At 37.8% G+C, this 17993-nt stretch overlaps 1 protein-coding gene across 1 annotated transcript; it reads left to right on the plus strand.

Moving 5' to 3' along the window:
* Nucleotides 1-8903: 8903 nt before the first annotated feature.
* Nucleotides 8904-14487, plus strand: gapdh (glyceraldehyde-3-phosphate dehydrogenase). Its single transcript, XM_067401735.1, has 12 exons — nt 8904-9017; nt 9426-9471; nt 11335-11434; nt 11558-11664; nt 11760-11850; nt 11938-12053; nt 12363-12444; nt 12646-12797; nt 13105-13183; nt 13273-13356; nt 13438-13535; nt 14185-14487. Exons 2-12 carry the CDS (start codon nt 9449-9451, stop codon nt 14252-14254), a joined length of 1002 nt encoding a protein of 333 aa, XP_067257836.1. The 5' UTR covers nt 8904-9017; nt 9426-9448; the 3' UTR covers nt 14255-14487.
* The last annotated feature ends 3506 nt before the right edge of the window (nt 14488-17993 follow it).

The following is a 17993-nucleotide window of genomic DNA, read 5'->3' on the forward strand; positions in this document are numbered from 1 at the left end:
ATACCCAGCTTACCTTCCTGCGGCTCGAAGACCGAAGATTCCTAATTTTCCACATGAAAGGATAGAATCTAGGGTTCTTTTAAGCCTAAAAGAGCCCCTCATTATCAAACCGTAAAAGCGGGCCGTCAAAAAAATAATAGCCATAATATTATTAATCTTGAAATAAAGAAGCCTTGTGCATCATAGAGAATAATATTCTGAGTAATTTACAGTTGGTTTGACACTTTTAGGCCAAACGGTGTTGTAATTTAATGGATTAATATGGGTTTAGTACTGTAAAAAAAACAAAACAAAAAAAACAGTAGATTAAAAATCTGGAAAACAAGCCTTGTGCATCACAAAGAATAATATTCTGAGTAATTTGCAGTTGGTTTGACACTTTTAGGCCATACGTTGTTGTAGTTTATTGGATTTAAATGTGTTTAGTAATGCATATAAAAAAACACCAGATTAATAATCTGGAAAATAAGACGTATAAAAAATATCAGATTATTAATCTGGAAAATAAGCCTTGTGCATCATAGAGAATAATATTCTGAGTAATTTACAGTTGGTTTGACAGTTTTAGGCCAAACGGTGTTGTAATTTAATGGATTAATATGGGTTTAGTAATGCATATAAAAAACACCAGATTAATAATCTGAAAAACAAGCCTTGTGCATCATAAAGTATAATATTCTAAGTAATTTACAGTTGGTTTGACTGTTTTAGGCCAAGTGGTGTTGCAGTTTAAATGGGTTTAGTACTGTATATGAGAAATACCAGATTAATAATCTGGAAAATAAGACGTATAAAAAAATACCAAATTATTAATCTGGAAATTAAGCCTTGTGCATCATAGAGAATAATATTCTGAGTAATTTACAGTTGGTTTGACAGTTTTAGGTCAAATGGTGTTGTAGTTTAATGGATTTAAATGGGTACAGTACTGTATATAAAACACACCAGATTAATAATCTGAATATAAAATCACCAGATTATTAATCTGGAAAACAAGCCTTGTGCATCATGGAGAATAATATTCTGAGTAATTTAGAGTTGGTTTGATAGTTTTAAGCCCAACAGTGTTTTAGTTTAATGGATTTAAATGGGTTCAGTACTGTATATAAAAAACACCAGATTAATAATCTGGAAAATAAGACGTATAAAAAATACCAGATTATTAATCTGGAAAATAAGCCTTGTGCATCATAGAGAATAATATTCTGAGTAATTTGCAGTTGGTTTGACAGTTTTAGGCCAAACAGTGTTGTAGTTTAATGGATTTAAATGGGTTTAGTACTGTATATGAGAAATACCAGATTAATAATCTGGAAAATAAGACGTATAAAAAATACCAGATTATTACTCTGGAAAATAAGCCTTGTGCATCATAGAGAATAATATTCTGAGTAATTTGCAGTTGGTTTGACAGTTTTAGGCCAAACAGTGTTGTAGTTTAATGGATTTAAATGGGTACAGTACTGTATATAAGAAACTCCAGATTAATAATCTGAATATAAAATCACCAGATTATTAATCTGGAAAACAAGCCTTGTGCATCATGGAGAATAATATTCTGAGTAATTTGCAGTTAGTTTGACACTTTTAGGCCATACGTTGTTGTAGTTTAATGGATTTAAATGTGTTTAGTAATGCATATAAAAAACACCAGATTAATAATCTGGAAAATAAGCCTTGTGCATCATAGAGAATAATATTCTGAGTAATTTACAGTTAGTTTGACACTTTTAGGCCATACGTTGTTGTAGTTTAATGGATTTAAATGTGTTTAGTAATGCATATAAGAAACACCAGATTAATAATCTGAATATAAAATCACCAGATTATTAATCTGGAAAATAAGCCTTGTGCATCATGGAGAATAATATTCTGAGTAATTTACAGTTGGTTTGACAGTTTTAGGTCAAACAGTGTTGTAGTTTAATGGATTTAAATGGGTACAGTACTGTATATAAGAAACACCAGATTAATAATCTGAATATAAAATCACCAGATTATTAATCTGGAAAACAAGCCTTGTGCATCATGGAGAATAATATTCGGAGTAATTTGCAGTTGGTTTGACAGTTTTAGGTCAAACGGTGTTGTAGTTTAATGGATATAAATGGGTTTAGTACTGTATATGAGAAATACCAGATTAATAATCTGGAAAATAAGACGTATAAAAAATACCAGATTATTACTCTGGAAAATAAGCCTTGTGCATCATAGAGAATAATATTCTGTGTAATTTACAGTTGGTTTGATACTTTCAGGTCAAATGGTGTTGTGGTTTAATGGATTTACAGTATTGTATACATTAAAATAAAAAATAAAAATATTATAAAATAAGTGAAATGCTAATTCCAAAAACGGAGCCTTGTGCAATAAAGGGGATATTTTTCTGAACATTTTACCATTAGTTTGATATCATAATGTCATATAGTTAAATTGTTTAATTGATTTATAGGGCTAATTATTATATATTTTATTTGGTGAAATTAAGCCTTGTGCAATGCAAAGGACATTTGTTTATGCATATCTGAGTTGGTTTGGGCTGAAAACGTGAAATGTGCTTAGTTTAATTGGGTATGAAACCGAATGTCTGACGAATGTCAAACGTTAAACTAACTTTACCGCCGTCGTGTACGGACCGCTTCCGACGTACCGACGAGGACATGAAAGGTTCAGTAGATTATTTGCTTTAAGTGAATGGTTGATGTCTTGGTGTAATGAACAGAAGCTGCTCTTTGTAAATAATTGGAATCTTTTCTGGGAGCATCCTAGGCTTTTCCGTGCTGATGGCCTGCACCCCAGCAGCATCGGAGCTGATCTTCTGTCAGAGAACATCTCCAAGACGCTTCGCACCATATGACTAGTAAGTCAAACTTCAAATCACAGTCTGTGTTCTGCCCATTTAATTGATAGAAATGTGAGTGTAGTACAGTCTATAGAAACTGTCTATTCCCCGAATAGTGAGGTTTAACAATAAAAATAAAGGATCTAGAAAAAACCTAATCGTGATCAAACCAGATTTTTGTAAAATTACTGAACAAAAACAATCTCTAAAGCTAGGGCTACTAAACATTAGATCGCTGACACCGAAGGCAGTTATCATAAATGAAATTATCACGGATAATAGTCTTGATGTAATTTGCCTTACTGAAACATGGCTTAAAGCAAATTATTATTTTGGTCTTAATGATTCTTGTCCACCTGGCTACCGTTATAAAAATAAATGCCGCCTGATTGGCCGTGGCGGTGGTGTAGCAACAATCTATAGAGAGATACTTAATGTTACTCAGAGAACAAACCACAGGTTTAATTCATTTGAAATTCTTATGCTAAATGTTACACTCTCAGATATAAGTAAAAAGTCACTACTATCTCTTGCTTTGGCTACCATTTATAGACCTCCAGGGCCTTATGCTGATTTCCTAAAAGAGTTTGCAGACTTTCTCTCAGACCTATTGGTCAACGTCGATAAAGCACTGATTGTTGGAGATTTTAACATTCATGTAGACAATATAAATGATGCGTTAGGGGCTGCGTTTACAGATTTACTAAACTCATTTGGGGTCGAACAAAACGTCACTGGACCCACTCACCGTTTTAATCATACTCTAGATTTAATTATATCACATGGAATAAATCCTACTGATATAGAAATTCTACCGCAAAGTGATGACGTCTCTGATCACTATCTTGTAACATGCGTACTGCATACTGATGATATTTGTCAAATTGCGCCACGATATCGACTAGGCAGAACAATTCTCCCGACAACTATAGATAAATTCACAAATAATCTGCCTGATCTATCTCAGCTGCTCATCGTACCCGAACACGCAAATGATCTTGAGGAAATGACTAGCAGTATGTGCACCATTTTTACTAGTACATTAGATACTGTTGCACCGATGAGATTAAAAAAGGTTAGAGAGAAAAATACTGTACCTTGGTACAACAGTATTACTCGCGCTATCAAAAAAGAAACTCGCAATCTAGAACGCAAATGGAGACAAACTCGTTTAGAGGTCTTCAGAATCGCATGGAAAGACAGTTCGTCCTGCTATAGAAAGACTCTAAAAGCAGCCAGGGCCGAGCATCTTCGCAAACTTATAGAGAATAACCAAAACAATCCACGGTTCTTATTTAGTACAGTAGCTAGATTAACAAATAAACAGATATCAACAGAACAAAATGTTTCATTACAGTTTAGTAGTGATGACTTTATGAATTTCTTTAATGAAAAAATCGAAAGTATCAGAAATAAAATTGTAAATGTACAACCTTTGACAGAGTTTTATGATTCAGCCTCAATTATCGCCCGCCCTCAAGAACAGTTGCAGTGCTTTACAACTATAGGACAGGAAGAGCTAAATAAACTTATTACTGCGTCTAAACCAACAACATGTTTATTAGATCCAATACCCACTAAACTACTGAAAGAACTGTTACCTGTAGCAGAAGAGCCTCTTCTCAATATTATCAACTCGTCTTTATCTCTAGGTCACGTCCCACGACCGTTCAAGCTAGCAGTTATTAAGCCTCTCATTAAGAAACCACAATTAGATCCAAACGTATTAGCAAATTACAGACCCATTTCAAATCTTCCATTTATGTCTAAAATACTAGAAAAAGTGGTGTCGGTCCAATTGTGCTCCTTCTTGCAAAAAACCTCTATCTATGAAAAATTTCAGTCAGGATTCAGGTCTCATCATAGCACAGAAACTGCGCTCGTTAAAATTACAAACGACTTGCTTCTAGCTTCTGACCAGGGCTGTGTCTCAATACTAGTGTTACTTGATCTCAGTGCTGCGTTTGACACTATAGATCATAAAATACTCCTAGATCGACTACAAAATTACACTGGTATTCAGGGACAGGCATTACGGTGGTTTAAGTCATACCTATCAGACCGTCACAATTTTGTTTATCTATACGGGGAAAAATCTAAGATAACGATTGTAAACTATGGAGTGCCGCAAGGATCTGTGTTAGGACCTCTGCTATTTTCAATTTACATGCTGCCACTCGGCAATATTATAAGAAAACATGGGATTAGTTTCCACTGCTATGCTGATGATACTCAGTTATATATATCATCACGACCAGATGAAATCTCTAAATTATCCAAACTGACAGAGTGTGTTAAAGAAGTAAAACATTGGATGACTAGTAATTTTCTTCTATTAAATTCAGATAAGACTGAAGTATTACTTATTGGGCCAAAAACCTGTGCACAGAATCTCTCAGACTACAATCTGCATTTAGAAGGATGTACTGTTACTCCATCCTCGACAGTTAAAGACCTAGGTGTTATATTAGACAGCAACTTGTCCTTTGAAAATCATATTTCATGTTACAAAAACAGCCTTCTTTCACCTCAGAAACATTGCTAAAATACGGAATATGTTATCTATTTCTGATGCAGAAAAGTTAGTTCATGCTTTCATGACGTCTCGACTAGATTACTGTAATGCATTATTAGCTGGTTGTCCTGCTTCCTCAATAAACAAGCTACAATTAGTACAAAATGCAGCTGCTAGAGTTCTTACCAGGTCAAGAAAATATGATCATATAACACCAATCTTATCATCTCTACACTGGTTACCCATTAAGTTCCGTATCGATTATAAAGTATTGCTAATGACCTATAAGGCTCTAAATGGTTTAGCTCCTGTGTACTTAACCAATCTTCTATCGCCCTACAATCCTTCACGCTCTTTAAGATCACAAAACTCTGGACTTCTGGTTGTACCTAGGATATCTAAGTCCACTAAAGGAGGGAGAGCGTTTTCACATTTGGCTCCTAAAATCCGGAATAGCCTTCCTGATAATGTTCAGGGCTCAGACTCGCTCACCCAGTTTAAATCTAGATTAAAGACGCATCTCTTTAGCCAAGCATTCACATAACGCATCTCATATCAGATCAACTGCACATGACTATCTTTGCTTAAAGTTATGAACAGCAGCTACGCTAATTGTTCTCCTTTTGCTTTTCTGTTTTACCTCGGGACACCCGCCCTGAGGTGACTAGAGAGTACATCAGCTTCAGTTTGTATCCAGCCTCTTAAGAAGACCTCAGATGACCATCACCTGTGAAGAGACGGCGCCAGCTCCTGCGAGGACTTAAGGAGACACAATCATCTAGATCAACATTCACATTGCACAATCTCTATATCCTAATTTATTGTTAATGTAATTCATTTTCCAGGAGCTCATTACTTCTACCTTCAGTTAAACTGCTAACAGTGATTGTAATTACATAAAGTATATTATTTGCTAACTACATTCTTTAAATTGTAATGTTGACATCCATTTTCTGTAAAGCTGCTTTGAAATGATATGTATCGTGAAAAGCGCTATACAAATTTGAATTGAATTGAATTGAATTGAATAGTTTGTTTCTATGGTTTCTGATTTGTTAATTGGTTATGTTCACCTGTTCCTCATTCAGCCTTGTGTGCATATATACCCCTCAGTTTGAGTTGTGTTTTGTTTGTTCTGGTTGCGTTAATGTGTGGGTTCTGTTTCTCCAGGATTTCCCAGTTATCCTGAGTATTTTGTTTTAACTGCTGAAGCTATATATCCTCATCTCCTTGCCTTTGTTTACCATGCCATGACACACACATATATATATATATATATATATATATATATATATATATATATATATATATATATTTCACTATATTTCCTCTGGTATTTTTTAATTAACAAGAGGGTGTGTCAATATATTAAATTAATTAACTAGATTACTTCTTGATTCCAGAAGTTACAAGAACTATATTGTTTTTAAAAAAATGTTTGCGATAATTATAATTGCATTTTGCAATGAAATAGGACTTACATTTTTATTAAAAACACTTTACACATTGATGTGTTTTTAGAATTATATTAAGTAAGGTTATTTTAAAAGAAAGCCTCCTGGTTGAAAACCACTACTTTAAAGGAACATTTCCTAACCCTGATATGACCTAAATCTAACCTCAAATCAATCTTCCACCCAATATTCTGCCAATTATTAACATCCATATATTTGCTCATTGTAACACATTTGTATAAGTACAGTTTAAATGATGAAAATAAGCTCAGACAGTCTTAAATGCATTATTTGAATTTGACCACAAGATAGCACTATACCACGAAGCTTGAGACACTAGACTTGTCTGTGCAGATCAGATCCTGGACTCTGAGCTCAAACAGCTATGCCACTTTATGGTTAGAAGTTAATATATAACACCCTCACATACCAACGCACAGAGCTAGTAAAGAATGATCCACACTGGAGAACAGCATTTAAACAAACAACTACTTGTCACTAGAGTTCAACGAATCACAAACCGGTCGACAAATCTTCCAGCTGAAGAATCTGAGCTATCTGGGGTAAACCTGGAAATATGACGTGACAGACGTGCTGTTTGTGTCTCTCAGTGTTACTTTCAGAAGCTTGTCTGATTCTGTCTGAATCATGTGAGTCAGTCGACACAGGGCGAAGTGGATCGAGCAGGTCACTCCACAGAAGCACAAGATAGCTGCACTGAAAAGGGTGCGGGGTCAGCCTTCGAGTGTTTGTGTATTTTTAGCCTGACCCTGGCGACAGTCCAGCACATTCTCTCTGGTGGCTGGGGAGCAGATAGCAGGGATATGCATACACTATTCTGAGGGGCAGTTGCTGAGAGCTCGCCATCTCTTTTCAAAAGAAGAATGATTTAGAAATTAATATGTACATACAAGTATACATTACAGCTACCCCATTTAATAAGGAAGTTATGGTGATTATTAAAGGGTGCTGGCAATTTTAAAACTATCACTCCCCACTTCAATATCCCGTGACGAACGCAGTTTGGCCTCTTCATCTCTGTGACCCCTGAACTATCAAAGGAAGCCAAGAGACCACAGTCACGACAGTACAAAATGTCAACAGTGCAAGCTCAAATGATACTTAACAGGACAAGACTAATTTAATTCAAAGTAAAAAGGAAAAAACAGGACAAATCTGTAGTTTTGCAAAGTTCACCGATCATATATTGCTACAAAAGTGCAGATTTACTGTGGGAGATTGCACTATGACAGCTAATTGCTTTAAAGCATGAATCTATTTTTTTCAGTGTGTCCTCATTCAACGATGGAGCACCTAATCTCCTGGATCATGTCAGTGTTAATTACTAGTATAACCCTGTGATTAATTGCAGAAAAAGAGACAAAGAGTCAACTACTGTACATTTAAAATAATTAACACCAACGCTAAATTTGACAGACAACAGAAAGATTATAATGCGATTAATCAAATGTACTTTGTGATGAAACTGACTATATAAATTTATAAACCAAGCTATTAATCTACCCTGTCACTGTCTGAAAAAAACATTTTTTTTTTCTAGTTTTCTTGGATCTACAACTTTTCTGCAGGTGCAAAGGCAGTGGATTTCCTATCGATGTGAGGGATTCTGGGATGCAGGAATGGCTGGGTAAAAGGGAAGGGTCATGGTCTTTCCTGTAAATGTCACACACTCACGATGAGAGCGATTTGATCCCCTGCTTCATCTCGCTCTCAGTCTGGGACAGTTACTGTTAGAAGGTCAGGGTGGACAGACATGCTCAAATCAGATTTTCTTTTTTAAGAGAATACCATTAGCAAGGACATTTCATCATAAATGTCTTTAATAGGCCAGGCCTTTTTCCTGAAGTTACAGGAAAAAAGGCCTGGCCTATTACTGAAGATGTTAACCATGAACTTATTCACTGCTGCTTTCACAAAGGGACAAAGGAAAACTCTGAACATGTCTATATTTAATATAATATGTAAAAACTTTTTGTTAAAGCTCGGTTGGATTTGTTATAATTATTTAAGAAATGCAGTTGTTTCATCCAACTTATGACCTTGACATTCTAAGGGGGCGTGGTAATTATGGCCTAAAGTCCAAGGGGCGTGGCCACCGCTATCGCACCAGATATAAATTAACCTCATACTCATGATCAGCCCACTCACACCAAGTGTCAGGACGAACAGAGGCTTCTCACAAACGGTAAATGAACATTCATACCAGCTTGAAATACACTGTTTTTAGATCATGTTATGTATTTGAATGTTTTATTATGCAGCCATAGTGGCAGGAATTCGTTATTGAGGTTATAAATTAAATATTTAACTATGTGTGGAGCACAGTTGAAAGTGTGGCAGAGGTTGCGACAATGTTCCATTAAAGCCGTTTGTTCAAGCCCAACTCAAAATGACTTATCAATGAGCATGTTTTAGGCCTAAAAGGACATTTTTGAACGTAATGCGCTATAGGCTACTATAAATTTAAGTTTATAGAGGTATTAAGTTTACACTCTCTGGAATTCTGCGAGTTCACAACCTGTACTTTGTGCTTCGACTGACGCAATGTAGCTGGTCAAATAATTGAGTTTTCTTCTCTTTCTCTCTTCTCCAGAGGACAAGACCAAATTAGGCATCATGGTTAAAGTTGGTATCAACGGGTAAGCATTCCTATACATACAAATGCAACACCGTTACTGTCCAGAAATCAACATTTGTTGTCTGGAAACGTTTACTTTGAGACCCTCATACTAACACTGTTTAGCCTATAATAATGTTTTGGCTAGTTGAATAGTATAAATGTAAAGGTGCCGATAAATCGAAGAAAGCCCCCCTTAATAATCAAACTTTTTGAAAGAATTCAATGTCTTCCATACTGGACTGCTTATTGATTCTGATGAATGATTGGCGGGGGGCGTCGGCTGCGCGAGCCAGTCGCGCCGCTGTGTTGGGATTGTGCCATCGCGGTGTGTGCGTTGTTACGTCATCGCGACGTCAAATAATGGCACGTTTTATCTGTGTACTTTGCCTCTTTGAATCACTTTTTACTCCAGGGTCAGAGTTAAAAGCCATTTCTTACACCTGTCACAATGCAGTATCCAACAATCAATTCAAGTCTTTGACCAGCTGATGTGTCTCTGCAATGGGAGACCCCAGCACCAGCTGTGACCTTTCCAAAGCTTATAGAGTTATGCAACAAGACATGTGATCCTTAAGCGACATGCATAGGTCAGGTACATCAATGTCCACGCATGCACACGTAGACTCAATATTTTGCAACATCTTTAGACCTTCTGAAGGACTCGACCTACTGTCCTGCAAAGTTATGTGCAGCTTAATGCTACTTGGGGAAAGTCAATTCATGTTCACGTAGTGTCTTGACTAATAACACAACTCTTTGATCTTACTAATGTTAACACAAGAGAATTAATGTTTTATCTCTTTAAAGGTATGCTAAAATATAGGCTACTTTTTCAAAGCTGTGTTTTGTCTCATTCACGTCTTTTATAGACATTACAACTTCCCTTTTGCGAGCTTTGATTTTAACCTGAATTAAAGTCTAACTTCACTGATCAAATGGTCAACCCTGTTTACCAAGAGCATTGTATCTACATGACTTTATACCTTTGGCCGGTTTCTCAATCTTCACGGACTTCATGCAAATGTTTTGAAGTTGTTGTACTTTCACCGTATCAGTAGGTCTTATCAGTGCAAAGCAGTATGTACTGTGATCCCTGTCTGTCTTTGGCCTATTGATTTTAATGGGTAGATGAAAGTGGTGCTGTGGAAGAGGATTTCATGCAGTCAGTCCTCCGTATCTGTCTTTTGTGCAGCAATGGCGTTATGGGTACCAAAATAGCTCACAATGACAGCTGGAGGCCTACAGAAATTCTTTATCAAAGTCTGGATGGCAGAGGGCAAGCCTTTTGATGCTCTGGCTAACTGTCTCTGATGCTTTGGTAGGATCATTTATCTGATACTAAGCTCTTCTTCAGGGTTTAGTTTATTAGAACATAGTGAATGGTTGGAAGGTTAGGACCCTCTGTTTGGTAAAGGGTGGAGCTTTTCACTGGCTGTCTTTTGACGTGGGTTACAAGATCACAGGACTCGTGAGGACAGGAAGTGGTTTTGTATCCATTCAGAAATGTGACATGTGCGCCATCTAGTGATTTGCAGACTAACTGTTAGATATTTGCTCTCACTTGTGCAACATTGGAAACATGGAGCTTGTAATTGAAAATCTTAATGTTGGGGTTGGATTATGGTCTCTGCTCACAAAGGCTGAATTTTAATTGATCAAATGCAATAAATTTCAAATTTCATTGTATAAATTTACTCCTGTGACGCTGGAGTAATTTCTGACACCAAAGACAGGATTTTCAGCATAGAGTCTAACATGCTGATTTGGTGCTCAAGAAACATCTCTTGTTCTGTTGTGCTATTTGAACTGTAGCATATACTTTTGAAATGAGATTGGTTGCAGAAAATGGTTTAAAATTAGTTTCTTTCATTCTGTCTCTCAGATTTGGTCGCATTGGGCGTCTGGTGACCCGTGCTGCCTTCCAGTCCAAGAAAGTAGAGATTGTGGCCATCAATGACCCATTCATTGACCTTGATTACATGGCAAGTTCCTAATTTTGGTTGGGATGGGATTGAACTTCCTGAATCATAACTTGGAGTTTTCACACAGTTTTGAAGCTTGAGTTTTATTTTACACCCAAAAAAATCACTCCCTTCTCTTCACAGGTTTACATGTTCAAGTATGACTCCACCCATGGCAAGTACAAGGGTGAGGTTAAGGCAGAAGGCGGCAAGTTGGTCATTGACGGTCACGCCATCACCGTCTTCAGCGAGTGAGTGCTGTCCTGACAAACATTACATGTGGCATTCAGTGCCGTATACTCTGATGTGCTCATGATTTCTCCATCTGTATGATCTCTCCATGCAGGAGGGACCCAGCCAACATTAAATGGGGTGATGCAGGTGCCACATATGTTGTGGAGTCTACTGGTGTCTTCACTACCATTGAGAAGGCTTCTGTATGTAACTGTAGTCATTATATCAGCTGTCAGCCATCAAAGCTACTGTGCTTTTCCTGTGTCTGAACCTTTGCTCTCTCCTGCTAGGCTCACCTTAAGGGTGGTGCCAAGAGAGTCATCATCTCTGCCCCCAGTGCAGATGCCCCTATGTTTGTCATGGGTGTCAACCATGAGAAATATGATAATTCCCTTAGTGTTGTCAGGTAAGGATATGCAGTTGAATGAAATGCATTTAATGGATGGATAGATGAATATTGATTATTATATTATATATTATATAGGTTTATGATTGGCATTTTCTAAACAATTTAACATAGTAACTTATTTCATACTGTGGCAGATGTTATGCAGAGATATGCAATCACGGTTATGTCCTGTAGGGGGTGTACTAAAGCAAACTTTAACTTGAATGTGATTGAACATGTCTCTTCCACATAGATAAAATCCCTGCATTTCATTAAGAGATTCATCAAGTTCTCTTTGTGACTGATTCCTCCTGTCTGTTTTTCTAGCAATGCCTCCTGCACCACCAACTGCCTGGCTCCCTTGGCTAAGGTCATCAATGACAACTTTGTCATCGTTGAAGGTCTTATGGTAAGATTAAATGGCCTTTCCAATCTCGGCAAAAAGCCTTTTCACCTGAAACTGAGACCTGCTGTGACGCGTCTGACAATTTGTTCTGTTCTTTTTCCTGGCCAAGCTACACACTAGGCTCTTAAAATGCATCAGTTGATTCAAGTAAAGCTTTGGTTTTATCGTTCCCAGAACATTAACTCTCACCCCTCTCCTTCTTAGAGCACTGTTCATGCCATCACAGCCACACAGAAGACCGTTGACGGGCCCTCTGGGAAACTGTGGAGGGATGGCCGTGGTGCCAGTCAGAACATTATCCCAGCCTCCACTGGGGCTGCCAAGGCTGTGGGCAAAGTCATTCCTGAGCTCAATGGGTCAGTGCCACACTCCCATCTGTCCATCATGACAGACATTTAAAGAACAAATCTATTAGTTTACAATTTCACTCATTTCCCAAATGTGCTTTAAAACTCAACACCCACTTCCACAAAAGTAGTCTGCATGCCCACTTTTTAAAGGTCAGCGTTGACTGAGCTGCAACACATAGAAGTGTCTTGTGATATTTACTCAAAAGTGGAATGTTCTGTTTGGGGAAGTTTAACATATTTGATGTCCTTTCATTTTTTGCTTCCCCTTTCTATGATCCCAACACATTCTGATGCTTGGTACTTCCTGTTTTAGCAAGCTTACCGGTATGGCCTTCCGTGTCCCCACCCCCAATGTGTCTGTGGTGGATCTGACCGTCCGCCTTGAGAAACCTGTGAGTTTATTAACAAACCTTCATGATAAAAATGGTTTTGGTTGAACAACCTCAATTTGAGGTCTTCATGTCTACTCTGCTGACTGCAGGCCAAGTATGATGATATCAAGAAAGTGGTCAAGGCTGCAGCTGATGGACCCATGAAAGGCATTCTGGGATACACAGAGGACCAGGTATGCACATCAAATTGTCAAGGTTGTGGGTTTAAAGGTTTTGGAGAAGTCTTTAGCATATTATAATCTGTGTGTGTGCAGGTTGTGTCCACTGACTTCAACGGGGATTGTCGCTCATCTATCTTTGATGCTGGTGCTGGCATTGCCCTCAACGATCACTTTGTCAAGCTGGTCACATGGTAAGATTCTGCCTTCAAGTGGACCTAAACTTGTACCTCAGTGACATGTCATAATACTTAACTATGACATGTCTTGAACAAACTCAAATAACTACATTAAATCAAAGTGCAGCATGTAAAATTTGCAAGATCATTCATCTTTTTTTCAATGTAGACTTCTCGCTGATCTCTATAGAGATTTATAGGACTTTATTATGCTGCTCTCTGAAGTTGTTGGGTCTGCCTTTTATGGGTGTGTTCACTGATTATGATTGTCAATAGAAACGCTGCATAATCAACCACTCATCTGGGTATCCGAAGCCAGCTCTGGTATCACACCACAGACTCGCTCTCCTTTTCATACAAATGCAGCTAGTGCCACTTTGCATCTGTTATAGTTATTGATTACATTGAATGAAAGGCCTTCAGTATTGATTTTACTGTAACAGTTGATGTCTGTCATCTTTCCACCCTTTCCAGTGGCACAACTCTGCTACTTGTGTATCATTTAGAATTCAGTTTCCTCTCTTGTAAATATGGCTTCACTTGGTCATTCGTTTCCTCTGAACTCACAACTTTAGATTTGACTCCACTTGAAGGGCACAAGAAACTGCTTTTGGAAACTCTTTGCTTGTGCTTTTGAATGGGACTAATCCATTCTCTTCCACAGGTATGACAATGAGTTCGGGTACAGCAACCGTGTTTGTGACCTGATGGCGCACATGGCCTCCAAGGAATAGATGTGACCTTTCTGCCACTTTTGATACGTGACCCACCTCTCATCTGGTTTGATGTTTGCACCACATGCCTGGAAGGAAATTACATGCTCAACTTGAAGACCAATGTTATTTTTATATGAAGACGCCCTGTTCTGTTTTTGTGTGAGATTTAAAAATGGATGTTGACTTCAAATGGCTTTTCTGTCTGCTAACGACCTGTGACAGAATAAAGTCCTCTGTTTGTGAGAAATGGATGGAAGCTATTGTCTTTTTTTTCATCAATCTAGTGAGCACTCATTCTAAAGTTGTCAGTGTTCATTTAAAGGAAACCAGCATTTTAATTGGCTTTCATTAGCCGCTTTTCCACTGTCGGGCCAGTGCGAGCCAGGGCTAACGGCGTGCTGGGCTGGGCCTATGGCCACAGACCTTACGCAGCGAGGCCAAAATCAAGTTGCGTTTCCACTGTTGGTCGGCTAGCTCTGCAGCACTGATCTAAACCGCCCTTAAACGCACCTCCCTTGATCAAACATCTCACCACCCAATCCATTTCAGCATGTAGACAATCACCGGACTACGATTAGCTCTGCCTTTCACCTTGACTGCACCTTTTTTTTTTTTTTTTTTTTTAAGTCTGTTCAAGCCCCAGCTGGCCCACTTTTGGACCAAGGTTTTCGGTGGGCCGAAAAACCCGTGCCTTTGGCACCGAAGAGGCACGATCAAGCCCTGGAAGTGACAGTGGAAACGCGACCGGCCCTGGCATGCATTAGCACGCCTGCCTTTGGCCCGGCAGTGGAAACACGGCTATTGAGGCTTATTGCCATGGCTATAGGGCTATGAATATTTGGGTAGACTTCTATTGAACTTTTTGCAAACTCAAAACCTTGTTTAACTGTTCAGAATTCTATTTGTGTAAGCTGCATAACACTGGTTCCTTTATTCAATAAGAAAAATCAGTCATGAAATGGGAGGGTCTCAACATATTCAGAATGCAAGTGGTCACAGGAGACTCATTTAAAGTGCGTGATGTAAGAACAGTTTGGGAAGGTTCAACAAATGAGTGAATGCTGGTTGGTGGTCATAGTGGGAGATCCAATGCTCTTTAAATCCTTCACACACATTCTAACAAGTGCATGGTTATAAACTCAGAGTTTCTTGCCATTGGGGCAACTGTGAGAGCAAAAATGATCCCAACTATGATTTCTAAGAATCCTTGTGAAAAGGGTCTATCGTAAACTCAACTCTTGCCTTTAATGAATTTTCATTTGCTTTCTACAGTTTCCGTAACTTTAATGTGCCTTTTTGTATGGAAGCTTGTTCCTGCCACTGAATGAAAACAAAAGCTAATTCTTGCAATTCCAACTTTTTTTTTTTTCTTTTTTTCTCAAATGCGAGTTTACATTTTTTTTTTTTTTTCAGGTGTAAACTTACAATAGTGTGTCAGAATTGCGAGTTGACTTTTCACAGAATTGGACTTTAATCAAATCAGAATTGCGGGATAAACACTTTTTTTTTTTTTTTTTTTTTTCCCTTTGTGTAAGCCACGTAACATTCATTTGTGATTTATATCTAGCAACAGAATTTGCTATTTTTCAGAATTGCAAGTTTATATCACAATTCTGAGGGGGAAATTCGCAATTGCGAGGAAAAAAAATAAACTGAGAAAGTCACAATTGCCTTTTGTATTTCATTCCTGGTTGGGAAATCAGTTGAGATTTCTTTTCTCATTCTTAAAGGGTTAGTTCACCCAAAATAATTAAAATTCTGTCATCAATTACTAACCCTCATATAGTTCCAAAACCGTAAGACTCTCCGTAAGCCTCTCCAGAACACACATGAAGATCTTTTTGATTAAATCTGAGAGATTTCTGTCCCTCCTACCACTTTCAAGCCCCAAAAAGGTAGTAAATATCATTAAAGTAATCCATGTGACTCCAGTGGTCTAACCTCAATTTAATGAAGTGACACGAGTGCTTTGTAGGTGCAAAAAAAAACAAACTATTTGCAAAATATGAATCTCCACAAACATTCACATCGCATCAACACAACATTCGAGCATCAAGGTTAAACCACTGGAGTCACATGGATTATTTTGATGATGTTTTTATAGACTTTACTACCTTACTGGTGCTTGAAAGTGGTAGCTTTTTCCACTGTTAGTGGAAAAAGAAAGAAAGCTCACAGATTAAAAATATAGTCTTATCGGTTTGGAACAACATAATTGACAGAATTTTCATTTTTGGGTGAACTAATGCTGCGTTCACGTCACCTCGTATTTACCGGAATCTTGAAATAACACGTGGCGTTATATTTGGAGCTGTTCACGTCCTTTTGGTCCTTGGACTGGGAATTATGCGTTTCCATGGCACCACTATCAACACCTAATAAATCAATCTACAGCGGCCACGTGGTACTTCTGGGAGCTTTCAGAAAACGCCTAGCTTACAAGCTGTAATTACGAGCTCTACGGGGACGTGAAAGCTTTTTACAAGCTAGAATCTAACTACAGGAATTACGAGGCCGCGTGAACGCACCTTAACCCTTAAGGGCCATTCAAACCAGGCAATAACAAAACAGGAACCATGCCATTAGAATCACTTTCAGAATGTGTATTTGTTTTCAGTTGATGAACAATAAAAACAACCAATCAGGAACCACTCGATTAATTAAAGAAGTTGAGCATTTTGGTTGTCACTTTTGGTGTGAACAAATATACAAGCCCAACTGATGCTCAAGACTGAAACAAAGCTGTTATTAAACCATCCAGTCATGTGTGCTCCGCTTGTCCAGTCAATATGGGCACTACAAAAACATGACAAAGATAAACTTTCACTGTTAACCCCAATTTTAAGAGTGAAAGGGCCTCGATCAATGACGCCACCAATCATAAGAATATTACCAGGTAAGTTTTATTAAACCTGGTCTGATGTTTAATGATTTTAACATATTCTAACCTCTTACTGTTTTTAATTAAATACAGTTTCCCTGCTCTCATTTAAGCACTCTGTTGCATTCTCTTTTGCTCCCTGAAACACTCTATTAGTTCAATACTCTGTCCATTTGTGCATCGGGGGTAGTTTTCCATGAATAATGCACCCTGACACAGACATGCCATTATTTCACCTGATGGGCCTTTATGAAATATGTCTATCAATGTTATTGATGTGGGAGTCAGAAGACCAATAGACGTTTTAACATTAATGCATTGCATTAGCATGGCACAGATTTACCAATGATGAGCGTGATGCTTTAGGGAGGGAAAAACTTTAGACTCTATCACTCAAGAGCGCACAACATTATTAACCATGCATCATATTAGAGTTGACATTTTCTAAAATAACGCAAATTGAAATAGTTGTTTACAATGCTAGGGTCCAAACAATCTTTTAACAAAATTAATGTTTTAGATATAGTTGACTCATAATTTAGCCTTGAGACATTCTAGGATTGTGGGATTTATGGTGCTTTTGCATTTATGTGTGTGTGTGTATTTTAAAGCGGTTCAATTCTGTTGATAAGAATGCGGATAGAGGATTAAGAGACTTTAGTTGCTGCTTTGTTCAGATGGCTGTTATGCTTGCACATTTACTCTTTCATATGCAAGGTTCACCCCTCTCTCTCTCACACATACACAGATTATTAATCTTATAGCAAGTGCTATGTCTGCCATGATGTTCTTTCATCTCACTAAAACATAATTTACGCCTCCCATTGTCTGTAAAACCCAACTTCCATCCGTGGCATCCTCTAATCGCAGAGGTAA

The sequence above is a fragment of the Chanodichthys erythropterus genome, chromosome 2, assembly GCF_024489055.1.
Source record: "Chanodichthys erythropterus isolate Z2021 chromosome 2, ASM2448905v1, whole genome shotgun sequence".
Classification (NCBI taxonomy): Eukaryota; Metazoa; Chordata; class Actinopteri; order Cypriniformes; family Xenocyprididae; genus Chanodichthys; species Chanodichthys erythropterus.